General features: G+C 47.1%; 1 protein-coding gene across 2 annotated transcripts in view; it reads left to right on the top strand.

The window, feature by feature from the left end:
* The window catches only part of CSNK1D (casein kinase 1 delta), a 44,592-nt gene extending 25,513 nt beyond the window's left edge, over nt 1-19,079 (top strand). The window contains exons 9-10 of one of the 2 annotated variants that reach the window (XM_044297070.1): nt 5,237-5,304; nt 17,255-19,079. In XM_044297070.1, the coding sequence (XP_044153005.1) occupies nt 5,237-5,269 (33 nt within the window). In that variant the 3' untranslated portion in view covers nt 5,270-5,304; nt 17,255-19,079. The remainder of the gene's footprint in view (nt 1-5,236; nt 5,305-17,254) is intronic. The other variant, XM_044297069.1, reaches the window with a different exon arrangement.
* The last annotated feature ends 2,886 nt before the right edge of the window (nt 19,080-21,965 follow it).

Below are 21,965 nucleotides of genomic sequence, written 5' to 3'. Positions count from 1 at the left end.
TCCCAGCCTCTCCTCGGTCGCCACGTGTTTTCACGTGCGTCCGCTGTCTGCACCTCTCTGGGTCTAACAATGGCTGCCGTGCGGTCAGCCTGTCCCTGCTGGGTGCAGTACCTCTTCCCAGATCCTTTCCCCGAACAATCCCTTTGTGTCGGTCCCCCATGAATGGGCTCCCTCCGTGTCAATGCCATGGGAACCTTGACCGCCTCTCCCTGGCGGTGTCGCTGGCCGCTACCAATCCAAATTGCGGCCACCTCTGCCCTCCCAGGGTCCTCCCTGCAGATGGGGCACGCTCAGTTAGGGGTACCTGCACCCGGGTTCGGCTAGGGGTAGCTCACGGTACTCCCTCGGGTGGTCTCAACGGGGTACCACCCCTCCTCGGCATCCTCGGATCCCCCCCAGGACAGGCCTGAGGCTGGTGACGAATCCTTCCTGTCACCCCATCCGTTGCCTCTGGGGACACCTCTGCGCCGATTCCCTCGGAACAGAGCATCAGGCGGTCTTCCTCCATACAGAAGCCCTCTGGGAGGTCAAGACGAATGTGGACGGAGGAACCTTTCCTACCCAGGGTTGGTATCCCCTCTAGTGGATTTTCGGATGGTGCTCCCCTGACCACACAGGTATTCAACCGCACAGGTAAGGCAGCCGTCCCCGTGTTTAGCATACTGAGTCACCTACGCGGTGTCTCTGATACGTACGCCTTCTCCTTAACAGGGGGATGCCTGCACCACTGCCATAGGCTGTCCCTGACAAGCCTTCCTGGTTCCCCTATACCAGGGGCTATCCTCTACATATTTGAGAGTGTTTCCACAGGGTCCCCATCCTGGTGGTGGTGTTCGCCACTCTACCTCATTACAGGGGGTTCCTGTTCTGGGCAAGCGGTTAGCTCGGCTATCGCCTCCTGTAGGTTGGGGAGTTAAGAGCAATTGTACAGCTGCCTTGCCCCTTTTCATAGGTAGTGTACCTACACCTACTCCAGATGCTGAAGCCATTACTCCTGGCTGGCTCTGGGGTGTTCCATACAGCACTATTTCTCCCTTCCGGGCGAGATGTACAGGCCGCTTCGATTGCCGTTGCAATTGCACCTGTCTGTTCCCAGCCACTTTGCTCCCGTCATAGGTAGAGTATCTACGCCATCTCCTGATGCTGTAGCCAATTCCCCTGGCTGGCGCTATGGTGTTCCGTGCGGCACTATTTCTCCCTTTCTGGCGAGATTTACAGGCCGCCTTTAATTGCCGTTGAAATTGCACCTGTCTATTCCCAGCCATTTTGCTCCCTTCATAGGTAGAGTACCTACGCCATCTCCGGTGCTGTGGTCGATACCCCTGGCGGGCTCTATTGTCTTCCAGGCGGCAACATTTCTCCCTACGGGCGAGATATAGAGGCCACTTTCTATTGCCATAGAGTTGCCCCTGTCCGGTTCAGTTACACCTGTCTGTTCCCTGCCACCTTGATCCCTTAACAGGTAGAGTACCTGCACCATCTCCGGATGTGGTAGCCGTTCCTCCTGTCCGGCTTTATGGTGTACCATGTGGCATTTTCTCTCCCTTACAGGACGAGATTTTGAGGCCTCCTCCAGTTGCCGTGGCCATTGCACCTACCTCATCATAGTGTGCACCAAACAGCCATCTTACTTCCTTCATAGGTAGAGTTCCTGAACCGTCTTTGATGCTGCAGCCGTTACACCTGTCTGGCTTCTATGGTGTACTATGCGGCCCTGTTTCTGTTGCCATTGCACCTACCTGATTGTAGTGTGCACCTGTCTTGTTCTTTGTGGTACCGTGCGGCCCTATGGGTTCCATTGTTAACGCAGTTGCTGTTGCACCTCTCTGGGTCTGGGGTGCACCATGCGGCCACATTGCTTCGATCTTAAATGAAGTTCCTCTTCACAGCCATATTTCTACTTTACAGGTTGTGTACCTGTACCCTTCGAATGCTGTCGCATCCCCAGATGCTGTGGCTATGTTTCCACTCTCCTTGGTCGGCAACATGCAGCCACTTTACCTTTATTTTAGGCGTGTGTTTGTAGTACCCCAAGTGCTGGGCCCTGTGGTGCGATCTGTGGCCCAGACAGTTTCTTTCTTACTAGGTGTTTTCTGCCCACGGGTTCTAATCTGTGCTGCAGATGTTGGTTCCATCCGTTTGGTTCTTCCGTACGTCTGCCACTCCGTTACTGTCGTCCTCATTGGTCTCCTTGTGCCGCTCAAGGCACTGTCAGCACCAGGTCACCCTTGTTCAGCATGTGCATGGTTACCATATCTGGCAGGGGTGGGTCAGCCCATCCCCCACCTTATCGGTCTAGTGCTGCTTCTGGTAGCTCCAGTATATGACTGATCTGTCTGGTCCGGCGGGTGGTCCTCATTCAACCTCCTACTCCATGGCCAGGTGGTTGTTGGCCTTTGTGCTAGAGTTGCTCTTGCTTTCTCTTTAAGGTCCTACGGTATGCTGTGCTCCGCGTTACCCCATGTTATAGGGGAGTACTCACATTGTTTCCTATTGCTGAGCGGGCCATTCCTGGTGTAGTACAAGGATCTCCACTGGATCTTCTACCTTGTTTGGACATGTAGCTGGTGAGCATCGGCCGCGGCAGTGGTTTTCGGTCATCGCTGGATGTCCGCCTCACGGTATCCTTCTGGGTCCACGGCTTTTATCATTGCTGGACGTCCTCCCTGACGGGTCAAGGACAGGACCTCTGAGCGCCACACACACCTGTCTGAATTTTCAGCTGATTGCTCTGGTATCGGACAGGGCCCCGTAGTTCCTTCTGGGTCCAGGTGTTTTCGGTATTCCCTTGTATTTTCTGCTTAGTTGTGCTACATGGCGAAGGGGCAGTCCTCTTGGACCTTGCTGTCGTCTGCACCTGTCTGGTACTTTCTCCCCCCTGGAAGTTTTCTGTATGCCGGTCGCAGCTGGTTTCTACATTTCTATGTAGGCTACCCCGGTTTTTTCATGGCGACTTCTGCATTCCTTATGCATATCGATGTCTGTCGTTTTGTGGTACCTCCGAGCTGCTGTACTTGCCCTCTCTGGGACAATGTTTACGGTTTGCTGGTCAATGTTTTTGGTGCGGCTAGTTGTCCATGGCCAATGTCCCTTCCCCTATGGCGGTTTCTTTTCGCCTTTCCTGGATATGCTGGCTTGCGTTGTCTTCCGGTGGTTCAGCTCCTGGTTCCTTGTGACCCCATCTGGGTACTCCTTTCTGGAGTCCCTGTCCCTGTTCATTTGAGGTCCTCTTGGGATTTGTCTTTTTTTTCCATCCTCCCACGTAAAGTACCTGGTATTGAGTGGTTTGGTGCTACGGTTTGCAATTCCACCGTATGGTCTCCTTCGGGAGGGACCTCCTCCTGTTGTAGACCCCTTCCTCCTTAGGCTGTTTGGAGTGCTCTTCTTCTACTCCCATGTCTGTCAGTCCAGTGTGTTCCTGCCAAGGTTGCCTGGGCCTGTCTCTGGTTCCTTTTTTCCATGATACTTCACATGCCCAGAGTTTCCTCTGGTCTTGCGCTTTACAGTGCTATCTTGTTTTCGGAGGCTTGTGCCTCGTTTCCTGTTTTTGGGGACGCAGGAGCGATCGTTCTTTGTTCCTGGCTTTTACCTACAACCCCCTCCTTCTCCAAGGGTTGGCAGTTTCCTCTAGCAGCCTTGGGTTTTCGCCTTTACATGGGGCGCTTGGCTTCTTCACCTGGCCTTGCGGTGAGGGGAGTCCCTCTCCCTTCACATGTGAGCCTTGCTATGGCTTCCCTCACTCGTTTGGTTTCCAGTGCTTCCCTGTTTCTTTTCTCCCCTGGCCTTTCAGGGGATGGCCACAGGTTTATGGGTCTGAGACAATGTAGGGCGTTGGGTCGATCCAACACGCAGTGCTGTCCTAATTTTTTTCTCCAGCCCTTGGCTGCGCTTGGTGTTCCCTTTTGCCACCTTCTTGCATTTGGGATTTTCTTCCAGACATTTGTCCTGGGGTGCTGGCAGTCTTCCCTGCTTCTTCTGAGGTTTCTTCCTTGTTATGAGACCTCTTGCCCATTCCGTGTTTTTTCCTGTTGGGTCACATGGTCACATTCTCCTGCACCTGTATGCCCAGCCGGTGGCACGTCTCTTCTTTTCCCACCCTCAGGGACTGCTTTGGGACGTCCCATGGTGCTGTGTCCCCCAATGCCATGCACGAGAAAATTGGATTTTTTGTACTCACCGTAAAATCCTTTTCTCGTAGTAGGCATTGGGGGACACAGATCCCACCCTATGTTTTTACTTCCGCTTCTCCGGGCTGGTCTCTTGATCTTTCCCGGTACGGGAGTTGTTGGTTCCTTGCTTTTCTTCTCTCTCCTACTGCTTTTGGTACAAACTGAATAGCCTCGTGCCTGTGGAGAGGGTATAGCCCACCTGGGAGGAGCCAACACTTTTTGTGTCTAGTGCCTCCTAGTGGTAGTTGGACATATACCCATGGTGCTGTGTCCCCCAATGCCTACTACGAGAAAAGGATTTTACGGTGAGTACAAAAAATCCAATTTTTTGTTGCAGTTCTGTAGTAGATTTGTGGCAAAATCTGCAGCAGCTTATATTTGGACCCAGCCTAACTGGCATCAGAAAGTGGGGGGGTCAGACGTGATGTTACTTCGGCTTCTTTTACTTGTTTTCACTGCAGGTTTAACCCACTGTTTGCTCTCACACTAGATCCTGAAGCTAATGATCTAATATCATTGGTTCTGTAAATCTTTTGATTGACCATTAAACACAAGGAAAGCTTGGCTCTTGTGCATGGATATGGCGTGATCACTATGGATGCAGAAATGGCTACTGGACATGTCTAGATCTCCCACCATGTGACTTTTGGATGGTCCATGGTGCTAATTTTGGGAGATGACGTTGAGACGGAAGACTAGAAAAGGTGGCATTTATTTCCGAGGCCTGGCACCGATGTGTTTGCTTACACGCCTGCATCTCTAGTGAACGCGCATAAGCAGATTATGCAGAATGAGGGCAGATCTCCATGTGGTTGTAGGGCAGATTGTCTTTAACCTCGCATGCATAAGGGGCATTACTATGAGTTTTAAGGGTCTCGGGAGAAATTCCATTTATGACAAGTAAATGGAGTTTGCTCGGAGATGCTCACTCTCGGCCACTGCTTCACACTTCCTTCTGGCTGGCGCTTTATGGGTGTATGCTTAACACAAAGCAAATGTACATCTTGGGCACAGTAAATTGCTGGGTTGTTGGACAGTGACAAGCAGCTGTCTTTTCCCCACCTCAGAATAGCATTCCATTCGAACATCATGGCAAGTAGCTGCTCGCCCCAGTCTCGGTTGAAGGCAGCACTGGGTGAGTGTTGTTTAGCAAGCATCCCTATGAATTGCAGCCATTCCACTTTAAAAGCACATGCGTGGACACATACAGCTCGACAATTTCCCTATTGGGACCATGTGTTGTATATTTAATAGCAGAAAGTGACCTGTTGCTTAAAGGGGTTCTCCTGGAATAAGGGCATTTTAGCATGTGCCCGCAGCCTTCCTCCCTAAGCTGAAGATTCATATTTGCCTGCTCCCCGCCTCTCCGGTCCTCTGCTGTGTCCCCGTAGTGTTTACATCCGGTCCAGCATGGTCACATGGGCCACTGTAGCCAATAAATGGTTTCAGCGGTGACGTCCTGCTTGTGGCCGCTGCGACCACAACCTGGACACAGTGGAGGACTGGAGCCACGGGGAGCAGGTAAGTGTGAATCTTTTTATTTCAGGGGGCAGACCTTCTAAAATGTCCTTATTCCCAGATAACCCCTTTAACCACCTAACTGTTTTGCCCGAGTCCAGCTCGGGCAGTGGGAAAAGTAGCTAACTGGAGGGGGGAGGGCATGCATGACCAAAATGACAGCTAAAGTTGAAGCAGCAGATGAGAAATCACTGTTAGAAATCGAGTCAGAAATAATCCCATGTAAAACCTGTGTATTTACTTTCAGCTGCATTCGTAGCATCCCGATTTCTATCAGTCATATCTTCCCCTTTATTGAACAGATTGCTGTCATTCTGGAATGTCAGCTTTCAAACAAGACCAGTTGCATGTTTCTAGCTGCTACCATTCAGGAGATGGCAGCTTCTAAAGCAGCCCTCCCCCCTCCAGTTAGCCGCTTTTCCCACTGCTGGAGCTGGACTGGTTAAATGGAGTCGGTGACAGGACATTGCTTAACCAGGCGCTATGCCTTGTAGGGCTAGCTCCACTGAATGTAATGATACCTTTCACTCAGCAATCTGATGCTTCGTTCTGGAGAAATTCCTTAAGTCATTAAGCTCAGCGAGGATGGGCCCAAGCCACTCTGTGCACCCTCGCTCCTCATTTATTTTAATTTTTTTGCCAGCCCCTCCTATGCCTTGATTGGCAGGGTCAAGTTTCTGCAAAGTCATCTTCCCTGACCCTGTCAAGGCGAGGAAGAGCAGGCAGTAGGAGGAAGGGTGCACAGAGTGGCTTGGACCTCCCCTCGGTGCACTTAATGACTCAGATCACCAAGTGAAAGATTCAGCTGAACTAACCCTACACAGAACAGTGAAAGCCTATGGGTGTGTTAACAAATCCATTGTTTTAATGGACCATGAATACTGGAAGTCAAAAATATATCCTATTTTGTCCCGTTTTCACTGCACCATACAAGTCAAGGGGGCTGTCTGGACACTGTCACCTGGATTTCACTTACTGAACTATTAACACCACTACATCAGTCTCTATGATTTACATTATACATAAATATACTAGTATTACAGCCCTTTGTCTTTTCATTTGTCTAGAAAATAGCTTTTAATCATATGTCAATTACCTCGATAAGGAGCCCAAGGGGCTGTCCCTCCGGCCGTTGGAGCCCAGCACCGCCCTACTGCTAATTTATTCACTGCTCATCGCCGGCGTGATGTGTTTGTTGCGCCCGAAATCGCGCGCATGTGCCGCGGACACACATGTCAGCGCCCGCGCGGTGTCCTAGCATTGGCCTCACAGAACAAAGTGCGCATGCGCCAGCTTCGCTCGACCCGGAAATGCGCGAGACTTTGGGTGCAAGAAACGCATTACGTCTGCGATGAGCAGTGAATAAATTAGTGGGGCGGTCCTGGTCTCCGCAGTAATGGGCGCAGCTGGGCTCTAACGGCCGGAGGGACAGCCCCTTGGGCTCCTTATCGGGGTAGTTAACATATGATTAAAAGCAATTTTTTTTTTTAGACAAATGAAAATACAAAGGGCTGTAATACTAGTATATTTTAATATAAATCGTGGAGACTGATGTGGTGATAATAGCTAAGTAAGTGAAATCCAGGTGACCGTGTCCCTTTAATGGCTGGTTGAAAGAAAGGCAGCCGTGTGGATATAGCCTAATGCCTCATTCACACATCAGTGTGTGTTCAGTGATTTCAATCAGTGATTCTGAGCCAAAACCAGGTGCGGCTCTAAACACAGAACAGGTGCAGATTTTTCCCTTAGGTCCCTTGCAGATGAGTGTGTGTCACGCTGCTAGTCCGCAGCGCAGCTCCAGGCCTGACCTCCCAGCACTGATGGGGTCACATAGCATCATATTAATTTAGGATGCTATGTGACCCTTAGGCCCCTTTCACACGAGCAAGTTTTTTTCACGCATCAGTTCTGCGTTGCGTAAAAATCGCAGCATGTTCTATATTCTGCGCTTTTCACGCAGCCCTGGCCCCATAGAAGTGAATGGGGCTGTGTGAAAAACATATTGCATCCGCAAGCAAGTGCGGGTGCGATGCGTTTTTCACTGATGGTTGCTAAGAGATGTTGTTTGTAAACCTTCAGTTTTTTATCACGCGTGTGAAAAACGCATAAAAACGCATTGCCCCAGCGCGGAAAAAACTGAACGCAATCGCAGACAAAACTGACTGAACTTGCTTGTAAAATAGTGCGAGTTTCACTGAACGCATCCGGACCTAATCCGTCACGCTCGTGTGAAACGGGCCTTACAGTTCTGGAATGTATTGGATAACACTGGCAGCATTATGTCATTGTTATCTAATACATTCCAGAACTGTAAGGCTGGTTTCACACGGGCGTTGCGGATTGGGGCCGGATGCGTTCAGGGTGCGTTCAGTGAAACTCGCACTATTTTGCAAGCAAGTTCGGTCAGTTTTGTCTGCGATTTGCGTTTAGTTGTTCAGTTTTTTCCGCGCGGGTGCAATGCGTTTTTCATGCGCGTGATAAAAAAACTGAATGTTTACAAACAACATCTCTTAGCAACCATCAGTGAAAAACGCATCGCACCCGCACTTGCTTGCGGATGCAATGCGTTTTTCACGCAGCCCCATTCACTTCTATGGGGCCAGGGCTGCGTGAAAAACGCAGAATATAGAACATGCTGCGATTTTCACACAAGGCAGAACTGATGCGTGAAAAACAACGCTCATGTACACAGACCCATTGAAATGAATGGGTCAGGATTCAATGCGGGTGCTATGCGTTCACTTCACGCATTGCACCCGCGCGGAAAACTCGCTTGTGTGAAAGGGACCTAAGGGTTACATAGCATCATAAATCAATATAATGCTCTGTGACCCCGGCAGTGCTGGGAGTTCAAGGGATTCTGTCACCAGGTTTCACCCCTGTCAGCTAAACATATGCTGATGTTCAGGGCCTCATCACGATTCCTAATGTGGGCTTCTAAATGTGATCTGTATGCTAAAAAAAACTGCTTTTACTAACCTGTCATTCAAAGAAATAAGGTGCCCAAGGGGAAGTCAAGGGATCCAAGCTGCCGGCCGCACCCGCAGCCGTTTGTGCCCAGAGCTGCTTTTCCAGACTTCTGCACCGCCTCCTAATCCTCTGTGCCGCCTCTCGCTCTCCCTCCCCCTCCTCCTGCTGTAAGATCTCGCGCATACAGGGGTTGAGCAAAGCGCCGGCGCATGCGCACTTTGCTGTAAGAAGCCAAATGGAGAAGTCTGCACGGGTGCATCAGGCAGAGCCCTGTGCGCACACGCGAGATCTTACATCAGGAGGAGGGGGAGGGAGAGCGCGAGGCGGCACAAAGGATTAGGAGCCGACGCAGAAGTCTGGATGGGCGCGAACGGCGGCGGGTGCGAACGGCAGCTTGGATCCCTTGACATCCCCTTGGGCACCTTATTTCTTTGAATGACAGGTTAGTAAAAAGCAGTTTTTTTAGCAAAATAAGGCTACAGATCACATTTAGAAGAGCTGCCCTGTGGACTTGCAGCGTGACAAACGCTCGTCTGCAAGGGGCCTCATCTCTTGTCTGTGGAGGCTCCAATCCTGCTTTTGGCTCAGTCACTGATGGAAATTACTGACGTGTGAATGAGGCTTAACACTGAATTTCCTGGTGACAGACTCCCTTTAAATAAAGTTTTTGTTTACATTTATTTTTACATAATGTCCATGTCGTTAGCATTTAATTTTTTTTTATCATAATCCTGAAGTCTTGCAGTTTTTACTCTAAGCCTCATAATAGGCCGACGCTACCTGTTCTGTAGATATCACTTCTCAGCAATCTTCTTATTATCACTGGCAGGATTACAATGACAGATATCACCTACCTATACACCGGTAACATAGAATCCATCATTCACAGTAGGTGATGTCGCAGCTCACTTCCTCTCCCCCCTCCTTGCACAGGTCACAGAGCATACCCATTGGTTTTCATGTCCTTGTGGCTGCTGTAAAGAGATTATTGATCTGCTCTTTACAGAGAAGAAGCTTAGGCAAGATGACAGTCTCATAATAATGGACAGAAAATTAAAACAGAAATCGGACAAAACAGAAATCAGACATAACATATTAGAACAAATGCTTCCGTATATGGTTGTAATTGGTAAAAAAAACAAAAAAACATTGGGGCATCATGTGATTGCTTTTTTGAGGAGCTGTCACCTCTCCTGACATATCTGATTTACCAAATACTTGTATTCCCAATGAAATGACAATTCTGGAGAAGGTCTTCTTTGGATTTAGTGTTGTGCCGTTCCTCTTTTGTGCTTCCTGGAACTGTATGACTAAAGGCCCTATTACACCAATAGATGATTGCGATCAAGCTTTCGTTTGAACGCTTGTTAGGCTGCTTTCACACTAGCGTTCGGGTGTCCGCTCGTGAGCTCCGTTTGAAGGGGCTCACGAGCGGACCCGAGCGCAGCCGTCCAGCCCTGATGCAGTCTGAATGGATGCGGATCCGCTCAGACTGCATCAGTCTGGCGGCGTTCAGCCTCCGCTCCGCACGGACAGGCGGACAGCTGAACGCTGCTTGCAGCGTTCGGGTGTCCGCCTGGCCGTGCGGAGGCGTGCGGATCCGTCCAGACTTACAATGTAAGTCAATGGGGACGGATCCGTTTGAAGATGCCACCATATGGCTCAATCTTCAAGCGGATCCGTCCCCCATTGACTTTACATTGAAAGTCTGGACGGATCCGTCCGAGGCTATTTTCACACTTAGCTTTTTTTTGCCATTTTAATGCAGACGGATCCGTTCTGAACGGAGCCACCGTCTGCATTAATATGAGCGGATCCGCCCGAACGCTAGTGTGAAAGTAGCCTTAGCGATTATCTGGCTGTGTAATACTGCTGCCGATTACCCGATGAATGATTTTTAATTATTTATTTTTTTTGCACCATAAGATGCACCTAGGTTATATAAGAAAATACAAATATTTTTCATCAGAGCTCAGATAAGACCCTATTCCTCCTCAGTGTAGACCCACAAGCTCCATCATATTTCTGTATCAAAGCCCATTGTCCATCAGACCTTTGTATCAAACCCCATTCTACCTCACATCAGACCCCCATCATACCCCTATTCCTCCTCAGATCAGACCCCCAAGCTCCATCATAAAAAATAAAAAAATATATATGAACTTGCCTCTCCTGTTCTGGACTGCGCTGACACTTACCACTCCCTGGTCTTCTGGTCCCTGCCCTGCACTATGACCTGACATCGCACAGTGTCAGGTCATAGTGCACTACATCCTGATGCTACATGCAGTGTGGTGCCTGGAAGTAGACCAGGGAGCGGTGAGTACAGCCAGCAAAGCCTCCTGCATACTTATAAGCTTCCATAAGGCTCACTGCCATTTTCCTCAGCTTTTTGGGTAAAAAAGGGAGTCATACGGAGCAAAATATACCTGCCCAGCACAGATTTCTGAGATGATGTGCTCCAGAATAATGTCATGGATAATACTATTAGTATTTACTAAAACAGTGATGTCCGAAAAGGTGAGAGGTCCTCTTTGAAAAGCCTTTGTCAACCTCTGTGGGCCCTTTCTTCCAGCAACATGCCTGACTTGAAAGGGAACCTGTCACCATGAAAATGCAGTGTAATCTGCATGCACCATGTTCTAGAGCAGGAGGAGCTGAGCAGATTAATAATAGTTTTGTGGGAAAAGATTCAGTTAAACTTATATTTCATTCATGTAAGTGGTCGCTTTAATCAAGCAGCTTATCATTTATAAAACCTCTAGAGCTGATTTCTGGTTTTGCTGCATTGTGATTTTGTACATCTGTTAACTAAATGTTTGAGGTAAAGGACCTCAGCAGCACGCAACTCGAGTTCTAGCTTTGCTCTTGGCATGGAGATGTGTGGCCTGCAATGCACACGTATCGTTCCTTTGACTGCTGCAGCTGGTCACCGGCCTCAGTCACACGTGCATGAAGAGCATTTAGACATTTATGAAATGTTCTGCCTATAACAGGAGTTAAAAGGGTTTTCTGAGATTTTAATACGGATGACCACTGATCAGCTGGTTGTGAAGGCATTGGCACTACTGTGAGCGCCTCTGCCTGCTCACCAAACACAACGCTGTACATTGTATAACGGCTGTGCTTACAGTTGGGCTGAGCTGCGCCTAGGCCACGTGACCAATGAACATGTCCAGAGGGTAGGTTATCAGTATTTAAATGTCAGAAAACCCCTTTCACTCCACTCTGGGTTTGAACTGAAGTGGCGGCCAACAACCACCTCATCAGATGAGACTGGTCCAGACACCCCCATTTTGGAGATGTGCGGTCACACCTCTAAAATCCACTCCCATCAGGCATTTACCTGAGAGGGAATCATGCTGATGAAACTTTGAAAGTCTCCTTAGTAGGGTTTGTTTCGATACCCAAATTTTGAGTCTGTTTCGATACCATAAAAAGTGGACAAGGTAACTAAAAAAAATGGCGAATCATGTAGTTTATTTTTTCCTGTTACCGCGCTCACCGCATATCTATTTATCGTTTTTTATATCTATTTATCGTTTCCCAATTTTACATATAAAATATATAAAGGGGGGGATTTATACTTAATATTTTTTCAGTTCATTTAATATCCATTCCCCCCCCCCCCTCCTTAGGGGCTAGAACCTGGGATTTTTTTAATCCCTTGTCCTATTCACCCTGATAGAGCTCTATTAGGGTGAATAGGACTTCACACTCTCCCTGCTGCCCTATGCATAGTACACACAGCAGCAGGGAAATTACCATGGCAGCCAGGGCTTCAGTAGCGTCCTGACTGCCATGGTAACCGATCGGAGCCCCAGAATTACACTGCTGGGGCTTAGATCGGAACTGCCATTGCCACCAATGAGGAGGAGGGGAGGGGACCCTGTGGTCACTGCCACCAATGATTTTAAAACTGGGGGGAGGGCGCACTGCGCCACCAATGATAATATAATTAACATTTAATACAGGAGGCGGTTGCAGCTCCCCGCCAGCACCCGCCTCTGGGATTTGTATTAAAAATTTCCTTTCATTGGTGTCAGAGGGGGGAGAGACTGCTTCCTTCTCCCCTGTGCTGCTGAGGAGAACACGGAGCGTGCTGAGAGCAGTGCGCTCCTTGTTCTCTGATACTTGACTGCGCAATAGCGAAGCCTAGTATCGAAAAAAAAATTGCAAATCCTGGTATCGAGGTCGATACCATGGAAAAGTATCAATTGGGTATCGGAAATTCGATACCCGAAACAACCCTACTCCTTAGCATTGCCTTCAAACAGTGGTCCTCCAGTTGTTGTGAAACTATAACTCCTATTATGCCCACAACTGACTTTGCATGTCACAGCATACTGGGACATGGTTTTGCACGTCTGGATATGGCTGAGCTATTGGAAGAACACACAAAAGATTTTTATATAAAACATTTTTTAGTTTTAATATGATGTGCCTGCGCCATCACTTGCGGGTGCCAGCTGCATTATGCAATGTGATCGTTGGTTGCTCTGGCATTGACCTCCAGGCTGCTTTGTATGGATACTTATTCAGCCCTGCCTTTGGTAGGCCTGAAAGAGGCATTGTCTGTTTTATTACTGTAACTGGCATAATACAGTGCAGTACAGAAGTATGTGAGCAGAGGATCGCATGCATGCTCAAGTCTTGTACTAGGAAATGATGAAAAAAATTTAAAAAGTCAGAAGTATTTGGACAAATAGAAAATATTGCGTAAAAAAAAAAGTAAAGGTCTATATATTATTGGTAGCATCGTCAACATAAAGACCCATACAATAAAAATGTGCTGAAAATGTAAAAAAAAAAATTGCTTTGTAAATGCCATCCCCAAAAAAACTATGCACCCCAACTTGTCATGCCAAAAAGTTTTAACTGTATACATTTTGGCATTGGTGTAATTGTACTGACCTGCATAATAAAGTTCTATGCCTTGTACCACCATAAAAACAAAAAAAATAATCTTTTTCATGCCATCACCTCTCCTAAAATTTTTAATTTTTCATGTCAATATCTATATTTATTTAAATGTAAACCATAAAATCCTGCAGTTTTCGCTTGGGCCCCTAAGCCTAATAAAAAGCACCACTTCTTGGCCTGTATAGATCACCTTAAGGGTGTATTTACATGGGGCAATGGAACAGCCGACTGTCGGGAAGGAAGTTTTCCCGACCGTTGGCTGCTTGCTCGGTGAAGGAAACCGTTGTATTTACAGGCAGCAATCTCCTTCACTGTATGAGGATGAGGGATTGCTATAGCCCATACAGAATCACAGTTTCTAGGCAGCAGATCGCTGTTTAGACAGCACGATCTGCTGCCCAGGAACAATGATTGGAGTGGCCTGCATGAACGACAGGATCACCCGATGACCATGCGTTTCGCTCGTTCGTCAGCGGCACATTAGATGGCCAGATTATCGGGAACGGTCAATTATTGGTACATGTAAATCCACCTTTGCTGCAGTTAGCTGCTTATGTCATTCAAATCCTGCCTGTAATGATATCACCTCTGTGTATAGATAAGACTTGATCCACCATTCACAACAGATTTTTGTGAAAGCTTATTTATTATTTTCTTGTACAATGACCTCTGCACAGGTCAGAGCATGCCCAGAAAACTCTCCCATAAAAAGTCAATGAGGTCTCCTCCTGACCATTGTCTATCACCCATAGGGCTGCCGTAAAGCAGTTTTCTTAATGCTGTTAAGAACAGCTCATGCAAGATGGCTGCCCCCATAATCCTGTTCCAGTTGGAAAATAAAAAACGATTACAAAAAAAGGCTATGGGTCACTATCTGGTTTTAACTGGCAGATAAAAAAAATTGTTACACATTTCCTTTTAAGTGCCAAATTAGGCCACATGTTTTTTGGTGTTTAGTGTGCCTTTAATGCTGGTGACTTATGCATTCTTTAGGAAAGACCCTTTGCAGTGGGTTAGTAATGCCTCCTCTAGATGTCGATGCCAGTCTGTGATCTCCCATACTTTAGTAATTTTAAGGTTAAATTCCAGGAAAGACAAGGCGCTGTTATACAGAGTGCAGGGAGGCTGCAGTACTTGTAGTTCTTTGAACTCCCTCCTCAGACCGCGCACTAGGCATACGGCGGTGTATCAGCTCTTCCTAGAGCTTTCCTTAAAATTTATCTCTTCACTATGTTGCTCAGACTGGCACCATGCGTGTTCTCAATTGGGATTTTGGTCTTCCCCAAAATGCCACTTGGATTTCTGTGACCCAGGAAACGGGGGGGGGAAACCCTGCATCTATCTAGAGTTGTTGCGATACTAAATTTTAAATTCGGTTTCGATACCATAAAAATGTATTGCGATTATCATTCGATACCACGCGAAAAAATAAACCAAAAAAGCCACGTGCATTCCGCATTTTTAAAAATGGCGAATCGCGCAGTTTTTATTTTTTCTGTTCACCGCATAGATTCTTTTTTTTACATATTTTAATAGTTTGGACTTTTCTGACGTGGCGATATGTTTATTGTTTATACATTTTATATGTGAAATTGGGAAAGGGGGTAATTCATTTAAAACTTTTTTTTTTTTTTACACTTTTTATTTAATAACCATTTCCCCCCTTAGGGGCTAGAACCTGGGATTTTTTTTCATCCCTTGTCCTATTCACCCTAATGGAGCTCTATCAGGGTGAATAGAGGACTTCACACTGTCCCTGCTGCTCTGTGTTGCCATGGCAGCCAGGGATTCAGTAGCGTCCTGGCTGCCATGGTAACCAATCGTAGCCCCAGGATTGCACTGCTGGGGCTCGATCAGAAGCTGCCACTGCACCACCAAAGAGAGGGAGGGGAGGGGACCCTGTGGCCACTGCCACCAATGATTTTAATACTGGGGGGGGGCACTGTGCCACCAATGATTTTAATGGGGCGGGGGGTTGAGGGGGAGGTGCACTGCGCCACCAATGATAATTACCCCTTAATACAGGAGGCAGGTACTGGCAGATCAGCTGCAGTTAACCCCTCAGGTGCCGCACCTGAGGGGTTAACTGCCGCTGATCGCAGCTCCCTGTCAGGGGCAGGGGCTGGCAGTTCGATTCTTCTGCCGGCACCTGCCCCCTGTATTATGTGTTAGTTTGGACCCATATAAAGTAGTCTTTAAGTATTGGGCTACACAGAGCGGCGCCCAGAGATGTCCCTGCACTTATATTCTTCCTGGGCGCCTCTCCGTTCGCCCGCAGTGCCCCCTTACTGTCTCCTCTCCTGCTCCATATGCTAATTACTATTGGAGAAATGGGAAGGAGACATCAGCTTCTCTAGTGGGCGTTACTTCTCCCTGGCTGTAGCGCAGTCCAATCGCAGCGCAGGGAGAAGGAATGCCCACTAGAGAAGCTGATGTCTCCTCCCCATTGCTCCGATAGTAATTGGCATATGAAGCCAGACACAGTAATGGGGCACAGCAGGCGAACAAAGCGGCGCCCAGGAATAATAGTAAGTGCTGGGACATCTCTGGGCGCCGCTCTGTGTAGGAAAAGTCCTATCATTGGTGGCGCACTGCGCCTGCCCTTCTCACCATTCATTGGTGGCAGCGGCAGCACAGGGGGAGGGAGAGACTGCTTCCTTCTCCCCAGTGCTGCTGAGGGAACATGAGCGCGGTGAGAGCAGTACTCTCATGTTCAGAGATACTAGACTGCGTAGAATCACATCCCAGTATCGAAAAAATATGGAAATCCCAGTATCGTATTGATACCGGGACAAAAGTATTGATTGGGTATTGAAATTTCGATACCCGCAACAACCCTACATCTATCTCTGGAATGGGCCTCAAACCCACTTCCAATGCCGCCGTATCCAGGCTGCACGAGGTGGCAAAGCTCATGATGCTCTGCTGTTTTTTCCGTATCTCCCGTTCACTTCTATAGAGGTTACACAAGTGATGTAGGACATGAGTTCTGCTGTTTTTGGAAACCCAGATACCTCATGCAGCATGAATGTGGTTTTGGGAGACCCATTCTAGAGATGGAGGCAGGTCCCACCTCTGGACCCACACCTATTAAACGTACATGTCCTAACCTGTGGATATGCCATAGATGTCTGAGATGAGATTACCGATTTTAAGGGTGTGGCTACATGGTGACATTTCATATAACGTATTTCAGTGGTGTCACAATGCGACATGCAGTGCAACAGTCACTGAAAATCCAAATTGGGTATATTCGCAACTGTCACAGCTGCAGCATTTCGCATTGCGACACCATTGAAATGTATTACATAAAATGTTGCCTAAGAAGCCTAAGCCTTCTAGTATCTTGTCATAAGCCCTTCATAATTAGTGTCCTCTCCTTTTGTTCCTAGATTGCTAGTTTTGGGCCTCATGCATGCGACCGTGTCAACAATGCATAGAACATGTCCTATACTTGTCTGCAAAGTGTGGAACGCTAACCCATTGAATTAAATGGGTCCGCAAGAAAATGTGGCATGCACGCAGACAGGATCCGCATTTTGCAGACCGCTAAATAGACACTGTCTTCTGCTTGAGACCTTCCATACATACTAATGTTCTCTGCAGTATATTGACCTAACCTGGTATGTTGTACTACATTGGAAGATGGTTGTGACCTTCTCTTTCGCTTGCAGATTCCCAGCCGGGTGGCATCCAGTGGTTTCCCTTCAACTGTACACCGATGAACAAATTCCCCTGTGGAAGGGTGGTTAAGTGCATGGCTAATCTGTCAATGGTTTCACTAGCAAAAAAAAATAATAAAAATGAAAAAAATAAAAAAAGAAATATGATAAAAAGGCACAACCACAGCAACAAAACCCAGAATTAAAAGCAACCAAATCCAAATGGAGCTTTACATGCTTTTTACAAAGATGGCGATGTGAACAAAAAAACAGCTAGCGGAACTTTGGAAAAAACGATGTGATGCCCTTTGGGACGTCTGAGCACCGGTGCAGATGTAGACTTTTAAGCGCCAAATACAGAAATGCCATTTTATTTTAGGTTTGTTCTTTTTTCAGGGGCCCTTTTTATTCTTCTCTACATGGTTTTTGTACCTGTTTTTGTTAACACCTGCTCTCCATGAATAAATGTGCCAGATTTGTCTGTCTGTCTTGCTTCTACAAATGACAGGGATGTGTAGCCTGAGCAAGAGTGGAAGTTCGCTGGCCATGATTTTACCGGTAAGAAGACATACTAGTAACCTAGGGGGCTTCGTGTACAATTTTATTTTATTTTTTTTCTTCTTTTAAATAAACTTTATTTAATGCTTTTTGTTTGATTTTAGTTTTGTGCATTTTGTTCAGTTTTTATTGTGGGGGGTTTCAATAAAGCATTCCTATGCATACCTAGATAAAAGGGGATTTTGTAGACATACAGTTCTCTAAGCATTGGCGATCACTTGTATTTTGGAAACCTTTTTTCTGTGAAGTCCCTTCCAGTTCTCTGTGAGGGTTCGTTTTTTCTTTGGGGTTTTCTCCCCCTTTTTCCTCTACCCCCTTTCCCCTTCCCCTGTTAATTTTAGGACATATCACTCTGATGCCTTTGACTTCATACAAAAAAAATGGAGAAAAAGAAGAAAAATAAAAACACTGCACACACACATGTTCCATTTCCTAGCATCGCTGTACGGGGGTGCGGCACTAGAGAGTTTAGATCTTACGGTTTTCAGCCTCCAGTTGTCATTGTAGCAAGTCAAAGGTGAAAGCCAGTAAGTGTACGTAGAGGTGACTTTTTGATATTTTTGATCTTTGTCCTTCATTTAGTAGGCAGCACAGGCCCTTGTTAGAGGGGGCAATTTCGTAGGACTGACCACCCATCCTTGGGCTGTGCAATATTGACAAATGTCTAAATTTTGTGAGGGGTTGGGAGGGGGGCTATATGGGGGGAGGGGGAGTAGGGTGGGGGTTTCCAATGTTTGATGTGGTCTTCAGCTGTTTTTTTAAAAGGTTAAATTTCCTCTTCATTCAGTAGGCTTCACGTTACTTTTTATGGTACAGGATGCAGTCTTTTAGGTGGCTATTTACCATAGGTAAGGCTTTTGTGTTCTTGTCGTGAGGATGTTCATTACCGAGTATTTCTAAAGCGTGAAGAGTCGTCCTGGAAGGAGTCGTCTGTGTAAGCTAGTTTTAACATGTACTATTTCCGCATGTCCCATGTGCTCTGTACAATTCTTCACCACGTGCTTTTTTTTTTTTCTTTCCTCTGTAAATATCTGTGAATGTCCCGTCGACTAACCGACTTTTCTAACCACTGTACACAAGGTCTTTACATACTGTTTGGGAGCGTAGTATATTCCAACCGAGGGGAGCGCTCATTCCCTCACTTGCCATAATGACCGAATGTTTTCCTGGGATCGTAAGAAATCCTGTACATTGATACTTATTGCAGAGCAAACAATTTGTATCACTACTGTATTTGTGTACTTTACAAAGTGTGTAAATAATAAATTCATAACTTCTACAACGTTGTGTTCATAGTTTTTGGGAGGGATGTTAGAATGTGTTGCATCTATACACATCAGCCCAGAGCTGTACGATTTTTATAGAAATGTATTGGGTGAGGAACAATCATCTGCTATGCCTAAAGTATGCAAGACTGCAGCCAAAGACAAAAAGGATAAGGTGAGGACTGATAGTAAGCAGCTGTTGGTGGGCGATTCCCCGCTAGCAGGGACAGACGGCGTATCCTTAATATTGTTAGGCAAGCAAAGCAGGAAAGGGAGGTGGGTGTTATTGTCCATCTTGGGACAAATGATCTGGCTTGCAATGAGGTTTCAAAGGTGAAGAAAGCTTTTCACACATAGTTGCATCGACTATTTCATTCTCTGCAGTTTTGCCTGTGCATAACCTTCAGCATGACAGGCAGATGCGCATTAGGGTCCATTCACATGTCCTTAGTGTTTTGCAGATCCGCAAAACACTCACACTGGCAATATACATTCCGCAATTTGCGGACCGCACATTGCCGGCACTATAATAGAAAATGCCTAATCTTGTCTGCAATTGCGGACAAGAATAGGACATGTTCTATTTTTAGGCAGAAGTGCGGATCCGCAAATGCGGACAGCACATTTTGGCCCCATTTGAAAATGAAATGGGTCTGCACCCGTTCCGCAAAATTGCAGACCCGTTTTGCGGTCGTGTAAATAGACCCTTAAGGAATTCAATGTATGGCTTGGTGAATGGTGTCTGAACCAAGGGTTTGGCTTTGTGTCTCATGTTGGCTCTCGGAATGGGAAAAGAACTGTACAAGAAAGATGGTTTGCATCTTTCTCTCAAGGGAACGAATGTCCTCAGTAAACATTTCAAAGTATTTGCGAATGAACATTTAAACTAAGGGGGCAAAAGAGTGATAATCCAGCAGTCCGACTGCCTGCCAGAAGATGCCAGTAGCACATAGGTTAAGAAATGACTAGCTCTGTCTTGTCTAAAAATGCTTGCAGTAAGGGGAAGTTATTATGGGAGACTTTAATCTTCCTGATGTAAACTGGAAAACCAAAATAGCTAGTTCTGCCAGGAGTACAGCTGTTCTAAATTCCCTACTGGGATTATCTTGACAGCAAGTAGTTGAGGAGCCAACCCGGAAGGAGGACATTTTAGATTTAGTATTCACAAATGGTAATTTGGTATCTGATATTACTGTAGTGGAAAGCTTGGGATATAGTGGTCACCAGTCAGTGTGGTTTACTACAGTGACTGAGTCATACCACACAAAAACAAAAGTTTTAGATTTTAGAAAAACTGACTTTTCTCCTCCCCCACGACAGCACCTTAGAGAGATGGCTCCGCCCCAGGACAGGAAACCTGCAGCATAAAAAGGTGGAGCCGCTCTCCCACCTCAGTGAGGTTTCCTGTCCTGGTACGGGAGCCTGCATTGTCGTCCTGACCTGGAAGTCCCGGTAGAAGCCGGAGGGTTGGGGCGGCATACGGTACCTGCCCGATTGTTTCCCTGCAGGCGCGGGGATGAAGTTCCGGAGGCACAGGGCAGAAGGTGCTGGTCCCTCAGGCGAGGAGGACAGCACCGGCGGCTGGAAGGGGGCCAGAAGGCCTTAGTGGTTATGCAGACTCGCCGGGACGCCGCCTGATGTAGACGCGGCGTCTAGGACCGGAAGTGCCATGCGTTCCACGGCCGTGTGCTTCCGGTCAGGTGACCGGAAGTTCGGCATCCCGGCAATTTTAAACCGGCTCCAGGCAGGTATAATGAGCTGGGTTGTTCTGGACGCCGATATCCGATATTCAGAGGCCAGAAAGTGGACCAGAGGGGTTCCAGTGCTATTTTGGCGTGGTGGGTTTGCAGGAGCTGTGATCTCTCAGGTGAGAGGAACACTTGGTGGCAGTATGTAACTTAGGCATTGTTGTATCAGTGCAGGTTGTTGCCCTCACTATGGACGAAGAGAGGAGGTCTGAAAGTGCGGCTGTGGAGATCCTGCCACCGGTATTGTGAGTCCTATTCTCAGTTGTTAGAGAGGTCTGGACTGTTCCTCAGTGTTGGGTATGTTCCTTTTTTCTTAGACTGTGCCTAAGAAGGTGGCGGCAAAGAAAAAGAACAAAGAATGTCCTATATGCAAGTGCCAGTTGTCTTCTTCTTACACTAAAAAGCTCTGTCAGCAGTGCATTGAGAAGACTGTGACTGAGGAGACGCCAAGTCTTTTGAAAGACCTTAAGACGATCATGTCTGAAGTTAAAAATTCCCTGAGAAGTAGGAAGAGGAGAAGAGCAGTGAGGCAGGATTCCGACGTGGAATCAGAGGATAGCGATTCTTTCTCCGGGAATGAGGACTCTGATGATTCCCTTTCTTCTGAGGATAATATAAAAGAAGGAAAATTCCTATTTCCAGCGGAAGATACGGACAAATTGTTGAAAGTTATCCGATCTACCTTGGAGTTGGAGGATACCAGAGAGGATAGGTCGGTAGAGGATGTTGTGTTTGAGGGACTTAGGGAAAGGAAGCGTAGGTGTTTCCCTGTCCATAGGTCTATTTCAGCGGTGATAGAAAAGGAATGGAAAAAAACGCTTCATTCGAGGAAGAAGCGTCTACATCTTGGGACAAGGCCCCTAAGCTGGATGTAGCCATTTCCAAAATTTCTAACAAAAAATCCTCACTGCCCTTTTGAGGACATGGGATTCTTAAAAGACCCCTTAGATAAAAGAATTGACTCTTCCCTTAAGAATGCGTGGGAGTCTTCCGCGGCTGCTTTCAGACCTAGTATAGCTGCCACTGTTGTTGCAAGGTCTATGTCACTGTGGTTGGAGAGGCTAGAGGGGCAGATTAGGGAAAAATGCCCTAGGGAGCAGTGTGACGCGATGTCATGTCCCCGTCCGGATCTTATTAAAAAAATGACTGTCA

Source organism: Bufo gargarizans, chromosome 6 (genome assembly GCF_014858855.1).
Source record: "Bufo gargarizans isolate SCDJY-AF-19 chromosome 6, ASM1485885v1, whole genome shotgun sequence".
NCBI lineage: Eukaryota > Metazoa > Chordata > Amphibia > Anura > Bufonidae > Bufo > Bufo gargarizans.
This window is presented reverse-complemented; position numbering and strand designations above follow the sequence as displayed.